This window comes from Ambystoma mexicanum, chromosome 10 (assembly GCF_040938575.1).
Source record: "Ambystoma mexicanum isolate Mex_15411 chromosome 10, UKY_AmexF1_1, whole genome shotgun sequence".
Lineage (NCBI taxonomy): Eukaryota > Metazoa > Chordata > Amphibia > Caudata > Ambystomatidae > Ambystoma > Ambystoma mexicanum.
In genome coordinates, this window is record NC_090932.1 from 688,702,282 (window position 1) to 688,719,938 (window position 17,657).

Below are 17,657 nucleotides of genomic sequence, written 5' to 3' on the forward strand. Positions count from 1 at the left end.
CACTGAGAATCGTTAGGATAGATAGCGCTTCAGTCAGGTAGCCATTTTGCCTTCTCCCTCCGGCACCAGTGGGGATGAGTACTCCCCCGGCTCCTCGGGTACTGTTGTTGTTTCAGATTCTTGGCGTGGGTTTACTTCCAGTTGACGCCAGCCCCGGGGCTTCCTACGCTTATCCTTTGGTGTGGGAATAAGAGCGGTCCCATTCGAGTCTTGGGCGTGGGGTTTCAGGCAGTCCTCGCTGGGTGCTTGACATCAGTCCCTTTGCCTCTTCTTCAGAGGAGATTACATAATGCTGATTATGCAGGTCAAAGATCAGCTTGCATGGGAATCCCCAGCGGTAGCAGATCTTTTTAGCCCTTAGCCAAGTTGTCACCCTCTGCAGTCGACGTCTGTTTGCCAGGGTATACGGAGCCAGGTCTTGAAAAAGCTGCATCTTCACTCCCTGGAATTGTATTGAGTGAGTTCCTGGCTGCCGCCATGATCTCTTCTTTCTGGCAGAAAAAGTGCACACGAGTAAGGACATCCGGTGGCAGGTTCCTTCTGAGCTGGGCTGAGGAGTATATCGGGCGAGTTCTGTCTAGCGTCAGATCTTCAGCTGATGACAGGTCCAGGAGGGATCTGAATAACGCTTCGACAAAGTCGGGCAGATCTTGATCTGAGACCTGGCGGGGAAGGCCGCGGAGGCGCACATTATTTCTCCTCAATCCATTTTCCAGGTCCGCTTATTTTGCCCAGATGTCTTCCAGGTGCTCTTAAATGACGTTCACCCTTTCTGCGAGGACCTCAGTGTCGTGCATGTGTTCACAGGTTATGTTTTCCAGCTCGTTAACTCCGGTTTCTAAACCCCCAAGATGCGAGGTTAAATCTGCAAGTGACTGGGCCTCGGAGTCTTTAGAAATTTTAATTTCCTTTTTGATTTCTTGGGTGATGTCTTGTTTGAGGGACCTAAGCATTCCCTCCAGATCTTCTCTAGACAGGGCCATGTTTGAATCTTGACTTGGGGATGGGGCCGGGTGAATCGCTGCTGGGACCATCCGTGTGCAAGATGGAGCTGCAGGTTGCAGCGCCAGGAAAGCCTGTATGCCTTCTGTTTTCTTCTTTACAGCCACTTTAGGCATTACTCAAGAGGCCAGTGAGGGCCGGACAAGTGAGTATCTAGCGTGGAGGGCAGTGCTGAAGCAGCCAAGGCAGGTGGGGACCAGGCTCATGTGCACTAGTCTTAGGTCTGCAGTTAGGGCACTTAATGGCTGTAGGGTTTCCTGCGCTTCGCTGTGTAGATCCCAATTCTATTCCACAGCCAAATCCTCCCACATCGCTCAGATGTCAACAATAGGCCCCGGTATGATCAAGGCTTCCCGGGCAGAGCTTCGGGCGCCCCCCAAACACTCACCCGCCAGCCGCCGACCGGGGAACAGGGATCATGAGCCCCATGCGTCAGATCTCTGCTCCGGTCGTGCAGAGCTTCAGCGATAGACCCCACGGAGCGGGTGCCCTCCAGGTGGAGACCAACAGAGCACCGGCCTCCACTCGCCCCGGCGCCCCCAGCACCCCACCGCCCGAGCCCTGGCACGGCGGCAGGGAGGTCCAGGCACCGCAGCTCCAGATGACGCCGCGGGCAGTGGCAGCTCCGTCCTCAGCTCTGCATCCCCTTCACAGCTGTTGGCCGATGGGAGGCTCCCCTCCACTCAAGCCCCACCGGCCCCCACAGAGCTCCAGTGGGTGGCGCCGAGGCCTCTTCACCCACGCCGTACCGCCGGCAGGTCTCTGCTCCGACTCCCTCACGCCGACGGCAGGACCACCGCTCCAAGCGGGTGTCCAGGAGGCAAATGCCCAGTAGGCGGGAGTCGGCAGGGCAGGGAACCCACACATGCCCCGGCGCCCGAGCGCCCCCACGCTCCACCGCCTCACCTCTGGTGCCGGCAACTGGAAAGATCTGCACACGCTGCAATCCCAGGGAGCGCTGTCGGGTGGTGGGCACTCAAACCTCCGCTCCGCTCATCACTCGGGACGCTCTTCTCCAGGTGAGCCCCTCAAGCCCCACATAGCACCCGCAGGGGATGGCAGGATACTCTCTCCCACGCCGCACAGCGAGAGGAACAAATGATGAAAACACTGTCAGTGCAGTGCGGCCGGTGCCAGTATGTACCAACGGTCGCCCCCGTTGGTGTGCGCCATTTTCTTCTTCGTCCTCGCCTTGCTGCTTCCCCCAAATAGATCCAAACTCGGGGTGTGTTAGCCTCGCATACCTTCAGTCCTCATTGCCACCCTCCCAGTCTCGCCCCGGGGGTAAAAATCAGGTGAAAAGTTCCGATTTAACGCATCAAAATCACTTGACTTGGGCACCTTGACGCGGGGCTCAGGGCAAATGCAGCCGCATAGTGTGCTGCTTAGCCACGCCCCCTACATAATGGCTTTCTTTGGCTCAACGCTAAGTTTCTGAGTCCCCAAGTAAAGGTTTCTGGGTGTCGCACAAATGTCTGAGTTCCAAACAAAGTCTGAACTCAAAAGTCTCAGTATATACCAGAAAACGTCTGAATTTTGTACTCCTCAATTGCAAGATATTTTCTCCCCTCGCAGGGGTTATTTTAAATGTCCTCATATTTCCCCCTTGGCTCTTCAACATGTCGGTTCAAATGATCTGCTTTGTGTACAGGGCTCACCTCGCTAGTCTCACAGGGGGGTGGCATCCCCTTGGGGAAAAGAGACGCATTCCCTGGATGCGTCACACTTCCCTCTCTTTGGAGACCGATGCGACTAACTCCTGTAGACGCTAGATGAGTGGGGTTGCTGAACCTGCTTAGCTAAATAACCACTCTCCTGCCTGTAGCTTGGGGTGGTTTCTCCAATGGATTCCACTGAGGGAAGGGGTTGCATGGGTTTCCCATTATGCCTGTAGCTGTGAAGGAGACATGAGCCCCCATGCCCCTTTCTATGCCTCTCCTCGGTGTGCAAAAAAGGAGAGTTCTCTGTTCATGCCATGAGGCTGCCTAGGTGAGTGAGGGATGCACCTCATCCTGCCCCTCTGGGTGTTAGCGGTTTCCTGGCCTGACAGGGAATCCAGGAAGTAATGTTTAGCAAGCTTGTGGAATGAAGCCCACGCAGTTGCCTTTCGGATTTCCAAGACAGGCAACCCTAAAGGCCAGAGGTTGCAGCCAGACCTCGCATCGAATTAGGGTTAGGACCATCAGGCATACCCCTCGCTCTCAGGCAGATCATAGCATTCTGAGCTACAGAGGAAGAACCATCTGGGCAGGGTTTAGTTTAGTCACATCACTGCCCACTTATACACCAGCGTAACCTACAAAGAGCTGGTCGTCTTTGCAGACGTCTCTCTAGTGGGAGACATAGTGGTTAAGTGCCTGCACAGAGTCCAGACTATGAAAAACTCTGCTCTGTTTTAGAGGGATGAGGCAGTGGAAAAAGAGGATGATTGATCTTTTGAGAAATGAAATTGCAACACTAACTTTGGCAACAAGGACGGTCTCACTCTGAAAGTCTCCTTCTCCTTAGAAAACACCAAGTGGGGTTAACAGACTAAACCTGGAGCTCGCTCAACCATCTTGCAGAGGTGATGGTTACCAGGAAAACCACCTTAAAAGTCAGCGGTCTTAGCTTACCACTGCCGTGCTTCAATGATGTGGTGGATAGAGGAGACAGTCTGCGGTGCCGAAGGTCAGAAGGAACCTTCTTCCACATGATATGGGATTGTGACATTATACAGGACTTCTGGCACAGATGCATCTGCAAGATTTCTGGGGCTCTGGGGACACCAGTCCCGCATGATCCAAAGATGGTAATACTGGGGATCTGGGAAGAAGTGGAGTATACCAAGTATGAAAAGACATTTCTCTCAGTGGCATTGGGACTAGGAAAGAGGCTCACGTGGGGCTCCTCAGATGACCTGAGCCTTAGCTGATGGAGAAACACATATATAATGCCTGGGGTTGTCCTGGGAAGTTCTTGAAGGTCTGGGGGAAATGGACTGAAACTGCTTGAACACCCGACATTGAAGTCCCATGTTATTGGACCTATGTGGCACGGATGTGTGGTGACCTGTGGCCTCGCCGACCCCCCACCCTCTCTTTGAGGTCTCTCTCTCACCTGTTTCCTTACTCCTCTCCACTGGTTCACAAATAAAATATATTGTACCCTTGCAATAAGACCTTGTTTTGCTTATGTTTTTTGTTTGATTTGTTCACCTTGGTGCGAGTTGTAAACACATTTTTTTTTTTAAAAACAATTTTTTTAAAAAAACTGAGCCGTCTTAATGAACATAAATGCAGGGTTCTGAAACTGAGCTCCCTAAACAGGTAAATCAAAGCTTAATTCCAATCCCACGCAGAAACAAAATACCGGCGTTGGGGAACTAGTTACACCAACAGTGCAAAAACTGCATAACAACGGGGACTATGAAGAAAAAGCTTTGTTCAGAGATTCTTTTACAGACTGACATGGTGGTCAGGTACCTCTTTGCAGTGCCAATCTGAATGCCCTTCTGGTCCAGGAAATGCAGTGCAGAAGAAGTAGCAGAGATGAAAGAGTACAGCACTCTCTCCCGATACAAAGATGAACATTTGTGCCACCGGCAGGCATACATTGACTTGGTGGATGGCCTCCAAGGGTAAAGTAGTACATTCAGGACATCATCTGACCAGTTCCACTACTTATATCTCAGTACCCAAGTATAAAGGTTCAGACTGCTGAGGCATAGATAGAGCACCCCCATTCCCCTCGCCCTGAGTGAGGGTGCAGGTCTATCCTTCACCAGAAGGCACCTGGAAGGCAGGAGGACATGTCCAGAAGCTTGAGGAACCATCTCTTCCAGGCCCAGTGCAGAGCGATAAGCATCAATGTGGATCCCATTGCTGTAGTCTCCTTAGAATTGTAGTCTCCTAAGAATTAGCGGGATGACAGGATAAGTGGGAATGCATAGAGGAGTTTAAGTCCCATTCAACAGTCCATGCATCCCCTAGAGCCCTCTGCTGGGAACATTCTCATAAGCATACCTTGAACCTCTTCTTCCCAATGGAAGCCAAGAGGTACACCAGAGAAGTTCGCCAAAAGTGAAGATCTCCAGAACTTCCTGGCAGAGCTGCCACTCATGGGAGGCCAAAGTCTGTCTGCTTCGTGCATCCACTATGACATTCTCGGTCCCTGAGAGATGGCTCGTCGTCAGAGACATATCATTCTCCAGAACCCAGAACCACAGTCTCATTGCTTCTCTGTACAGAGGTAAAGACCCCACACCACCCATTTTGTTAAGGTATGGCATGGCTACCGTGTTGTCTCTGTCAGGACAATTCACAGTCATGCCTTGCACAGAGGGAAGGAAGGCAATCAGGGCCTGCCTGACAACCAGCAGCGCCAGCAAACTAATCTGTTCCTGATCTTCTTTTAGCAACCAGATTCTGTTCACTGTAAATTGTAGTAGGCGACTGCCCCAGCCCTTAAGCGATGCATCCATTGCTACACTCAACTGGGGCAACGGTTGCAGAAGCAACACCATTCTTGGCAAGCTGTCTCACAGGGTCCACCACACACAATCGAACAGCATTGACCTAGACCTTCAACAAGTTGACATGGCGCCCTGGAGTCAAGACCACGGACATCGATGTAGCCACTGGAGTGACCTTGTGCGCAACAGAGCAACTGGACCCATCAGGAAGCAGAGGGCCAGAACCAGCCTCCAGGCATGGAAGATTTACCATCTGAAGGATGTTCGCAACCCAATCATCAGGAGGTAAAGCCCTGCCCAGGCAGGCGTCCAAGACCACTCTGTTAAGAGAGAGGGACTTTGACAGCAAAAAATAGGACTTCTTGAATTTCAGGGTGAAGCTCAAACTGAACAAAAGGCTGCAAGTGTGGTACAACTGTGCAGATACCTGGTAAGGGTTCTGATGAGCACAACATACAGATAGGGGATGCCATTAATTGTTTTCTCCTGAGGCGAGCCATAACTACTGTCATCAGCTTGGTGAAGATCCTTTGTGCCAAAGAGAAAAAAAAAGTAGAACTCTGCACTGATAGTGGGTGTTTCAAACTACAAACCTCAGGTACTTACATGCGCCGATCCACCCTAAGCACATGAAGTAGGTATCCTGGAGGTCCAGAGACACCAATCATTCCTGCTTTTTGAGGGCTTGGAAGGTCTGAGACAGGATGATCATCTTGAACTTGCCCTTGTGCAGGCACAAGCTCAAGAGCCTCAGATCCAGAATAGGATGCAGGGACAGAAGGGAGTGTAACAGACTGCTCTCATTCTAACAGGGGCACCAACTCTATGGCACACTTCTTCAAAAGCCGACTGATCTCCTTCAAAAGGGGACTGTTCAAAAGCAAAGAAGGGCGAGAAAGAGGTTGTTGGTAAAGAAACAGAAGGCAGTAAACCTCAGTTATGAGCTTTAGGGCCCAAGCACTTGAAGTGGTGAGGGCCAGGTGGCTTGCTAGGAGGAGCGCTCATCTTGGGAACAAGACAATGCAGAGCAGCATGGGTACGAAAGCAAGATATAAAAAAGCAATTTAATTGTTGTAAGCCCCTCCCCGACAAACGGGGTTAGCCTCCAGCTCAGTGGAGTTAAATGGACAAAGTCCAGTTCCCAACTGTGTATGTAGCACATGGTGTTACTGTTGGGACAACAGAGATGGCAAAACCTCCTCTTTGGAGTCCACCACCTCTAACTTGGTGGAGAGGATGATTCTGCGTCAGCTTGCCAGAGGGCACCTCACCCCTGCAATGGGGGGAAAAAGTGGAGAATGGTCGAAAATCACCACAGCCACAAGCACACTGAGAAGGCTGCTGAACAGCTAGACCCAAGGACTTCACCATGGCCTTCAAAGCCTGAAATTCTGCAAGGAATGCTCAGCCTTTTTCCAAAAGAGATGATTGCCATCAAAGGGCATGACCAGTAGTTTTGACCAAACTTAGACAGCACATCTGAAGTCCTCATGCACGAGTGCCTTCTCAGGATCAAAAGATTGGCCATAGCACGCATCACATAATCAGCCATGTCAACGCTAAATTGCAAAATTTGGTGAGCAATTTCTCTTCAGTCTCCCACGAGATTGTTGAAACCTTACCGCATCTCCTCTGCCTGCACGTTTTCAGCCACACTGGAGGCAACACACAACAGACCAAACACATTCTTGGCCAGGGTGCAAGTAGTGTTCACAGCACCCAAAGCCAGGCTGCCACAGGTGAAAACCTTGCGTCCAAGGATGTCCAGCTTCTTGCACTCCCTGTTAAGGGGTAAAGAAGCAAGCTTGTTTGGTGTGTGGATGAGTGGTAGGAAATCCCAGATCCAAGGGAACTAGACGATACTTTATAGCAAGGTCCCAGTTAACAGCAGGCAAGGTCACTGGATTCTCCCATGCGACAAAACAGGAGCAGTAACAGACTGATTAAAGGGCAGCAGGGTAACCCTCATCGCAAATATCCATAAAGGTCGCACTGAACCTTTGGCTTAGTAGGGCAGACAATAACAATATCTCCACCATCGTCACCACAACCTTTTGAAAGGCAGTGGGAGGCCTGCTCGAACCCAGCACCTGAATGATGTCCAGATAGGGAGAGTTGTCGAAGCTGCTGCCCCCTTACAAGGCAGAAGGCAAGTCTGCTATGTTATCATCCCTTCAGAACTCTTCAGGTAAGTCCTCAGTTGCACCAAATCATTGGTTCAAAAGCAAAAGGGATGTCATCCTTTTACGCAATGTAGATTTCTCACATCTTTAACAGCAACTGGCCTCCCGGAAGAGGGGTGCATTCCAGGTGCAAGTGGGCCTCAATAGCACCGGACAGCACTGATGATAGTGAAGCTGGCACCAGGACTTAACGATGAAGGGTGAAGCCACACTGTGTTGAAGATTCTACTGCAAGAGCCGGAAACCGACTCAACAGTCTTGCGGTCGTGATCCACCGAAGCATCTCTGCTGGCTTCATTCAGCACAGTGGAGCCCGAGGGCACTGCCAGAGCCACCAAAGCATCTCTGCTGGCTTCACTAAGCACAGTGGAGCCTGAGGGCACTGCCAGAGCTGCCAGGGTGTTGACAAAGATGTCAAATATTTGATGACTGAATGCTTCTCATTCCTCCAGAGTGGAGGACTTGGAGGAGAACGGTACTTGCACATATGGCAAGTCCTCAGAGGTCCAGGAGCAGGAGTGAGGGATGTTTCTTTGAAGAGGACTGATGCCTGCAAAAGTTTCTGATGGAGTGGCACATCTTGCAATGTGCTTTTTATCTTTACAGATCATCTCCTTTGCTGACTCCTTAACTATGATCTTCTTGGTCTCTAGAAATGGGCACTTTGAAGACGTCGTCTTAATACTCTGTGGTAGAAAGTGAAACATTTAACGGCATGCTCCTTGCAAGTCTTGGGGTACATTCACTGGCAGGAGCCACAATTATCAGCTTCCTGGTCTTCTCCAAGGCAAGAGAGGCATACCATGTGGGGATCCGACACATTTTCCTCCCACACACTGAGCAGGGTTTACAATCCGAGACACCCTCAAGTGTAGGGCACAATTTAGCGAAATATTTCGCAAAAACAAGCAACGTTCCTGAAGCGTACTGAGTGTGTGGAACCAGGAACCAATGTCACTGGAGTTCAATATTGTTTGGTAGATTTTCCTTCCTGAGTAAAACTCTCCCCACTGTGTGAGTCGGCCAGCATGGACTTTTGGACTGATTCTCCTGAGTGAGTGGGAATCTTTTTTCCACATTCCCTCATTCTTTTAGTCACTTAACCTTTTGGCGTTCAGCTTTCCTCCATGTTTTCTGGCATCTACATTTTATTATTGCAGCACACAGCACTTTCTGTGCAGTTTTGCTGGCAGCTCCTTGAGCTTTCATTTTTCTTTTACCTGTGTTAACACATGTTACCAGTTGTAAGAAACCAAAAGGATGTCTCAGCCGCTAGTCCTCTGGGGCTTGTCATAAAGGAGCCCAGGGCACGGCCATTGCTTTTGGATCCAGTTCCTGGGAGTGGACCAGTGCAGGAGCATCACCTGGTTGAGGGGTATTCGGGGAGTGGGGGTGATATAGCCGATGGTGAGAAGCAGTATTCCCCCATTTTTTGTTCATCTACCCCATTCTATTTTTTTAGGATTTTCTTAAGTCCCAACTCGTCCCCACCACCCTCTTTTTACACAAACACTGGGATAAGGAAGATGGTGGCCGAGTAATCAGACTAACTCTCTCACATAGTACTGGACATGTCCCATTAATTGGGTCAGGCAAAGTCAGGCACTTTACACTAAATACATACACCTGATACCAGTTAGATCTTCTCACACGAATAAAAGGCAACACATAAAGGCACACTCTTAGCAAGGCAGAACACGAGAAGAACATCCGGGACGAAGGCACAAATACTGGAGCAGAGAGACCGACCAAGGGACGAGAGCAGCGGCCCGAAAACCCCAAGCCTTCCCTACTGGAGGTCGTTGCCCCTGACAGGCCACGAAAGATAGGTGGAGAAGGCTAGATCCCACAAGTGAAGATTGCACTGTGTTTGAAGGACGCCAGTGAACCTCCCGTGTGAACGGCAGAGTTGGGGAGGCGAGGCCAAGCCTGTGTTACTAACCTTGGTTCGTAAATTGGAAATCGCAAAACAAGAAAGAAGTGCACAAAGCTGGTAAATTGGCAAGCAACCTGAGAGACTGGTGTGTGTTAAAGCGAATGAAGTAGCAACGTTATATCACAAGTGAAAGTTGCACGCGTGTGGATGAGATGCAAAGAAAGGCAGACCTGTGAATGAACTTTAAAGTAAAATGTAGCTGCAAGATGAGCAATAGACGAACAAACAGCAACAATGAAATAAAAAAGATCAATTCCTAGAGAAGTAATAGTTAAAGTAAAATAGTGAACATTGAGTTGAAAGTGGTCCTGCAGTGGTCTGTAAAGAAAGCCATGCACTTTTGAAAGACTTCGACATCCAAAAGTGGTCCGAGCCCGACTGAGGGAGACCCAAAGTATAATAAGCTTGGGTAAGGGAGCCCCTTGCAATTTTGTGTTGAACTTTATCGTGAGAAGTCTGAGCCCAGCAGAGGGGGATCTTTGTGAACGTTTTGGTTGAAAGCTTATTTTGGAAGTCAGAGAAAAGCCTTTAATGTGGAAGGCCACGCAGACTTCAATCCACGGTTTTGAACTGTGTATTGTGCTGGAAACCGAGCGAGAGAGTGTCATCCTGCCTACAAGGATTGCCTTACTCCGTGAGGCCTAACGTGGGGAGGAGAGCTTGTTCAACCACATGATCATTTGAACACTGATTTTTCCTGTTGCACACATTTCTCCTTTTTCCAGTTTTTGTACAAGAAATAGGATAGGCATTAGATTTGGTTGGCATAGGCCATTTTGATTTGACAGACTCCACTAGAATGGTTTTGTTTATCGTTTGATGATCGAGACTACTCCCATCTTAGTTATAGTACAACATATGAGTTTCTGAAACCCAATATTTCCAATAAAGGTTTTAAAAATTGTACCCATTGTGTCAGTGTCAACACTTGTGATAGCATGCCTTCCCTAAGCAAGGTGGTGGGGGATACCCTCCTGTCCCTCCTGTGTTTTATTTTGTGAGATCAGCACACCCCATCTTATGGGAAGTGCTGAAACATTGTCACCCTTTTCCAGTACCTTTTGACAGGCTGGTGGCAGTGTACCTTTTGGCATGACTTTTTGTGGACTTCTGTCTCAGGCTACCATTGCAGCTGCAACAAGGGACACTACAGCCAGCATTTGCCTAGAATGATGGTTGTACTTTTCAAAGCCCTGTTCATGATGACTTGTTCATACTTGAGCCTTCTTTTACCTGCCTGGGCGGGGGAGGTCCTGATGGGTCTTTTGTCATTGATGGGTTTCCCTTGGAAAGCCCGCCATGGCTCTCTGAGTGCTGAAAGTACCAGAAGTGGGGGAGGTGAGCGAAACCCCCCTGGACTTTGTCCTGCAGTGCACCTGCCAGGAACTAGTTTGTGCTAGGGGGCTGGCTGTCCCCACTGGACAACCACCCGCAAGTTTGAATTAATGCATGTCTGGTGATTGGTGGGCTCAGCCACTTTTCCTGCATAAAAGACAAGGGTCCTGGAGCAGACCTCAGTTGACCACTGCAACTGAAGATCCGAAGAAGAGCCATCCGATTTACAGTTGCTGTCCCAGCATCAACTTCTGAGCAATAGGGAAGTCCTGAAGCAGAATACTTCCTCCCTTGGACTGGTGGGCCTAACCAGCCCCAAGAGGATCTGCATTTTGTGACCTCCCTGGAAGAGATGTGAACTCCATCGCCCACAGTTCACCACCACCCGGGGTCCTGTGCCATTTTGTGGTGCAATGTCAACCGAAGCGCCCATAACTTTGCAGGCATCCCCCTGGAGCTCCAGAGAGTGCATCCCAGTCCTGAAAATCTCCTCCTGAGACTAGGACTGAGAACCAGAGCAAAGTCTTCCGCAAGACAACCATCCTTCACCCGAGCCTTGAAAAAGGCAACAGCGAGCAAGTGCTGCGAAGATCTTTCGCTGTGCATCCAACTACTGGAGAGAAACCATCCAATCCATTGCAAGTTCTTTTCTTCAGTCGCCAAGAGCAAGAATCCGTTCTGGGGTCTGCGTTCGGCTCTACTTGGGGACCGTGCTGCTGCACAAGCAGCTTCTTCACTGATAAGGTACTGTTCAGCCTCTAGTACTTACCTGGGGCCTTATTTTAAAGTTACAAACGTAGTCTATATACACAATACATGTTTATTTTTTATATAACTTCTAGTGTGTAAGGGTTTCCTTGAACTACGTGTATCCTCTGAGTACTGTGTGCCCTCATCCCTCCTTGCTGCTCAGCCATTGCTACCAAACCTTTGGGAAGTTCAGGCTAAGCCTAAGAGGTCTCCCCCTGTCTATCCAAGGTGGGCTTTCTGAAGTCTTATCACAGAAAACCTAACAGATATACGCTATCAGCGATGTCCTGTCCAGTATAGGGGCACTCCTGACTGCTGATGCACAACAGAGCTGTGCCCCTGATGTCCAAAGACAGCTGGAGCTTAAGGGACGATCAAAGATCAGGATTATGTGGTAGGGAGGTGTAAGGGTGTAGAAGTAAGAGTCTGACATAGTGGTGGCATAGTTGTTGGCAAAGACTTATTGAGGAATAAAAGTTACAAAAAAGAAAACCTATCTTGCCCTATTTCGAAGATGGCTTGCCCTGCCTCAACAAAAATACTAAGGACTCTGTTAGAATGTCCAAAAATGTAAAACGTCCACTGTCCTGTGCCCAGACCTATTTCCGTCCCTTACACTCTAAACCAAACTAAGGAAAACTGGGTATCTTCTTGATCTAGAAGGATTGCTCCCTCCTTGTGGAGGATAGCTTAATGTTCACTTAACAATGAGGAAACGGAGTTCTTCTCCTTGTGGTGAATCAAATGTTTTCAGTAAGTTCTCCAAGATGGATAATCCGTCAAATGTGCAGAAAAGAAAGTCTCTTCAGTTCTATTTTCAATTCACACTGTTTGGAGGGGGTAGGCGGGGTACTTCAGTCCCCCTAACATTCTTAAGCTTCTCAAAACTGGCACAAAAAGGATTGATGGGGGAATGTCTTCCTTCCCCTTGCCTTTCACAGTCTGTTTGATTCACATATAATACAGTTTTCAAATACCAGGAGGAATGTTTCCCTTCCCCTGGCCTTTCTCAGGTTCACTGATGCAGCAACAAGTCAGCTACACTATTCTGCTAAACGTGTTGATGGAGATTAGTGGTTCTTAATGGTCTTTTTCTTTTAACAATGGGTGTCCAACCCTTCTGACATCTTAAACGAAAGTTCACTTACCAATGTGTGGGTCCAGGACCCCTGTTTGTGTGCTTTGTGGGACTCCCACCCACCCCTGACTTTGTATGGGTCCCAGACCCTTGGTTGCGTGCTTCTCGAGACTTCCCCAAGTTGATCTGGGACCCCGACCCTTGTGTATGGCTCTCGCAGAGCTTCCCCGACTTCTAGTGGGTCACAGACCCTTGTCCTTGATTTCCTTACGGAAAGGCTTGGTTCACTCTCCTGCCAAGCTGTATCCCAATGCCACACACACATGATAAAGTCTCTTTACTATTTCTTGGGTCGCAGACACAGTATCGGCAGCCTCTCTCACCCCTTGTTCTTTGCAACCGCCTCTTTCGGTTCCCAGCACCTGATTGGCAACCCACGTACCTAAGCTTGTGGTATGAAAGGGCTCCATCCTCCAACCTGCATCAGGACTTCTGAGGCTGCTTTGTGCTTTTGTGAACTGCGCAGCTCCGCCACCTCCATTGCTATCCAGATCGCAGAGCTTCTTCGTTTCACACTTCTCTGGGTTCAGGACCACCTGGAGTCTTGGTCTGCTGGCTTCTTGAATAGTGACGACATGGGATTCGTCAAAAAAGAACACCTTCACAAATAAGGATATCTAAAAAGTGTCTTTGTGATGTAACAATACATTAATTTCTATGGGTTATAATCTGTTTTATATTCAAATCTCTTGACGCAGGTGTGTCACACAAACCACAATAAGTGGCCTTGCTGAACAAACTATAATTACAACTATCCAGACAACTACAAAGTGATGTGGTCATCCTAGCATAATATTATTATTATTATTATTATTATTAACAATGAGGGGGAAAACAGACATATGCAGTTGTTTATGAATTGCATTAGACTTTAATGAAAGCTTGATAACCAACAGGAATATACTCAAGTTGTGGCTTCGTTACAATGATCATGACACTTACTGGGTGGTGAGGTCTTAAATGGAAGACATGAGGTGACACTACTGCAACTGCAAAGAACCGAAGGAACACAAAGCTGCTCACTGCAGAGTACTGTACATGAGGGTCATCTGCAGAGAAAAGCAGTACCTGTTAAAATATGGCACATTCCACTGTAGACCACAACCTTTAAACAAAACGTACATCTGTCGATCATTGGAATTCAAGAATTCTGTGCATAGTTTATTTTCCACTCAGCCAGTAGAATCACATACTACATCAGTAATGTAAGTGGGTTAGGTATCACGGTTCCCAAATACATCATAAAAAGTACAAGTACTAGTGGACAGGAGACAATCAGCTCTACAGATAAGGGCTGTATCAGCCCACTTTTACTCACTAAAAATGGGTAAATACTCTAAAAAAAAAAAAAAAAAAAGAAAAAAGGATTAAAAATACTCCCAACAAAAAACAGGAAAAATACTTTGTGCACTGCTTTCATCCACACCGCTCCATGGATATGTTTAGACCATTAATGCGCGTAGTACCACGGAAGGAAACTACTGTTATAACTGCCTGATCAGAATAAGTAAACCTGTATTTTTTAATGTGCATGAATAACTAGGTGCAAAGAAATGATTACACATTTTTTTTCTAGTTAAAACATTATTTCCCACTTATTTTATTTTTTTATTTTATTATTTGTATATAATCTTAAAGATTTTTTACAAAAGAAGAAGAAAACACTGAAAAGTTGAGTAAAAAAGTTGAGTGAAAAGTTCCACATTTCTCGCTGTGTAGTAGGTTTCGTCTTCGCGTGCTTATCAACCAACAGTTTGCCTGGTAAGTCGATGTGGTGGCGTATTTTATAAGTAGCTAACAGCCACTTTGTATTGTCACCGCCAATCAGTTTGGCCCAGCATGTTGGTTCGTCCATTTGTGCAAAGGTCGATAAAATCGTCTCCAGATATCGGGCTCTAATCTGTTGGTTACCTGGGCAGTGCAGCAAAAGATGACAAATGGTTTCTTTTTCGTTGGGGATGGTACAAAATCGACAGCTGTTAGTGCTTGAAAGTCCTCTAACTGCCAAGATTATATTAGTGGGAAGCAAGTTTAGGTGGGCTCTTAGTAAAAAGTCTCTTCCCTGTCTGCACAGAATTTTTGTTGCTGTATGGCTATAGTTCATTTCGTTTTTTTGTGTTTGTTGGCAAGTGGATAGTCAGTTTGTTATTTGCTGCTGCCTCTAATGTCTCTATCCAGTCTAACTGGTTCAGTTTATTTTGGATTCTCACTGGATTGTTTAAGAGCGTATCTTCATCACATAGACTCGAGAGACTTGATGTTGTTAGTTTTCCATACACAAAGTGACTTACTGTTGGAGTTCTCCAGTTCTTGATTTATCAAGTTGTAAACCGAAGGGACTCCTGCCATCCGGCACTTTCTGTAGAGCATAAGTGTTGCATATCTAACTGAACCCTGGAGTGAAAATAGGCTGAGTTTGCAACGGATTAAAGCAACCGGCGTTGAGTTCGGCAATGACAAAACCTTAATCCAAAATGAAGCATCGAGTTTTGGCCAGGTGTTCGATGGGATGTTTGGGCATGCTTCTGCTCCATAGGTTAATGATGGAACCACTTTTCTTTTGTAGAATTCCAGGACAGGCACTGCCGAGTATCGACCGTATTTGCGATCTATAGCCTTGCCTTGCGTTGCTAGTTGTTTTACTTTTACCTTACTGTGTCAGTTCTTGAACTGTCTAACATGACACCCAAATATTTGAAGTCTTGGACTTTTTCGATCGACATTCTGTTCAAGGTTAGGTGAATTTTCTCTTTTTTCCTCATCGGTTTTTCCAGGATCATAAACTTTGTTTTTGTTCCATTCATTTCTAGGTTGTTTTTCCGTGTACATTGAAGTAAGCTATTCAATTGCCTTTGGAAGCCGACTGGGGTGTAGTCAAGTAGTATGAGATCATCGGCGTACAGTAAACTTGTGATCGAGGTTTTGTTCATCTTTGGTGGGAATGCTCGTACTTCCAAGTCAGATTCTTGTAGATCACCGGTATAAGCAAGGAACAAAGCCAGTGCCAGTGGGCACCCCTGTGTCACTTCTCTGCATGTTGGAATTGCAGAGGATAAAACGTGGTTCTTCTCTAGGCAAATTGTTATGCTGGTGTCAGAGTATAACACCTTGATCAGTTCCAGTAGACTAGGTGGGCATTTCCAAGCCGTTAATTTGGACCATAAATTGGACTGGTCCACTCTGTCAAAAGCTTGGGTCAAGTCTATAAAGGCCAAAAAAATGCGGGGACCTCCTTCTAGGACTTTGTTTTTTTAGCACGTTTGTCAAAAAGATGTTGGCCGTTGTTCCTAGGTTCTTTTTAAAACTCGTCTGTAGGAAGTTGTCGCAGGGAGCCTGTTGGCCCACTCTTTGAATTTTTCTAATAGAAGGGTGCCTAACGTCCATCAGCGGTATAGGGCGATAGTTCATGGGGTCACATCTGTCGCCTTTTTTATAAATCGGAACGATTATGGAGGTTTTCCATGATGGCGGAATTGATTTTAGGTCTGCACATCTCCGGAAGACTTTGCTTAGGAGTCTAGACCATTCCGTAGAACAAGATTTTAAGGCCACGTTGGTTACGCCATCAGGGCCCGGGGCTTTTGAATTCTTACATTTTTTGATGCAGTCAATGATGTCTTCTTGGTTATCCAACTTTGCCCATGGTTGAGATTTCTCCTTTGAGTCTGGTGCCGCGAATTTTTGCAGAGACTTGAAGAGGTTGGTAAAATGTAATATTAAGTTTTCTCTCCGATGTTATTAGCCATGGTGTTTTCTGATGACAAGGTTGACGACTTAATGAGTGACCAAAATTCTCTACATTTGTTGCTGCTTATAGCTTTCAAGATATTTTCCGCATCCTGTTGATAGAGGTTGAGTCGGTAGGTTCTAACCCATACTTTAATGTTGTTTTGTTGCTCTGGTTATCACACTGACTCTTTCCTCTTCGCCCAACTGCTTCACTCTCCGTTTGAGTTTCCTCAATTTGCGTTTCTTGTCCGCAAGAAGTTTGTCGTACACATTGCTAGGTGGTACAACTGACTGTTTATGAAACTTCGCTTTCTTGTAGACTGTTAGGAGAGGAAGGTAGTCGGTTTGATTTGGATGATCACTTGTAGTTGACATTGCAGTGTATCGAGTCTTTAGATGGATTATCGAGTTTGCGTTTAATCTTAATCGAGTTCCTTGTGTGTTAATTTCCAACTGCGCTCGTGATTTGTAGACCGCAATAGCAGTAGAAGCCCATGAGGTTGACAGTGGATTGTGATCGCTTGCCTTAGATCTTTTAACTTCGAATGATTGTATAATTTGAAGTAAAGATGTTGTGACGGATATATTGTCAATTGTTCCTTTAGATTCTTCACGCTCCCAAGTCTGAGTTCTTTTATTGCCTGGGAATGACTCATTGAGGTTATGCAGGTCTCTTGATTTCATCAAGCGTGCTAGTGCAGCACCTCTGTTTTCCGCCGCTGATGATTTGATGGAAGCGTAATGATTGTTGTTTTCCACGGAGCATATCGCATTAAACTCTCTGCATAGCAGAAGGTATGGAATCAGATGAACTGCCAAGGGTTCATCAATTGCTTTCTCTAGTAGTAACTTGGGATGTGCATAGAGGCCGGGTTCCAGTAGGTGCTTGTGATTATTACTGATGATTGCTTAGTGATGTTCTTCGAGAAATCTAGGCTAGTCCAGTCTGCCTTGATCATCAGGATTGCCTGAGTGCTGAGTAATGTTTTTCCTAGTTTAATTCCACATCCGTTTCTGCACGCTATCAATAGGCCTGATGAAGGCCTGCTTAAGGCTCCCTTTTGGCCGGTGCTAAATCGATTTCATAGCCCTCGAGCGTGGGACATTCTGTCAACCAAGTCTCTTGGAAAC

The 17,657-nt window shown here is 47.2% G+C and overlaps 1 protein-coding gene across 1 annotated transcript in view; it reads right to left on the reverse strand.

Annotated features, from left to right (window-relative positions):
- RASA2 (RAS p21 protein activator 2) overlaps window positions 1-17,657 on the reverse strand; it is a 1,321,178-nt gene that overhangs the window by 448,344 nt on the left and 855,177 nt on the right. Inside the window, exon 15 of the mRNA XM_069618287.1 lies at window positions 13,740-13,846. Within this exon, the coding sequence (XP_069474388.1) occupies window positions 13,740-13,846 (107 nt within the window). The remainder of the gene's footprint in view (window positions 1-13,739; window positions 13,847-17,657) is intronic.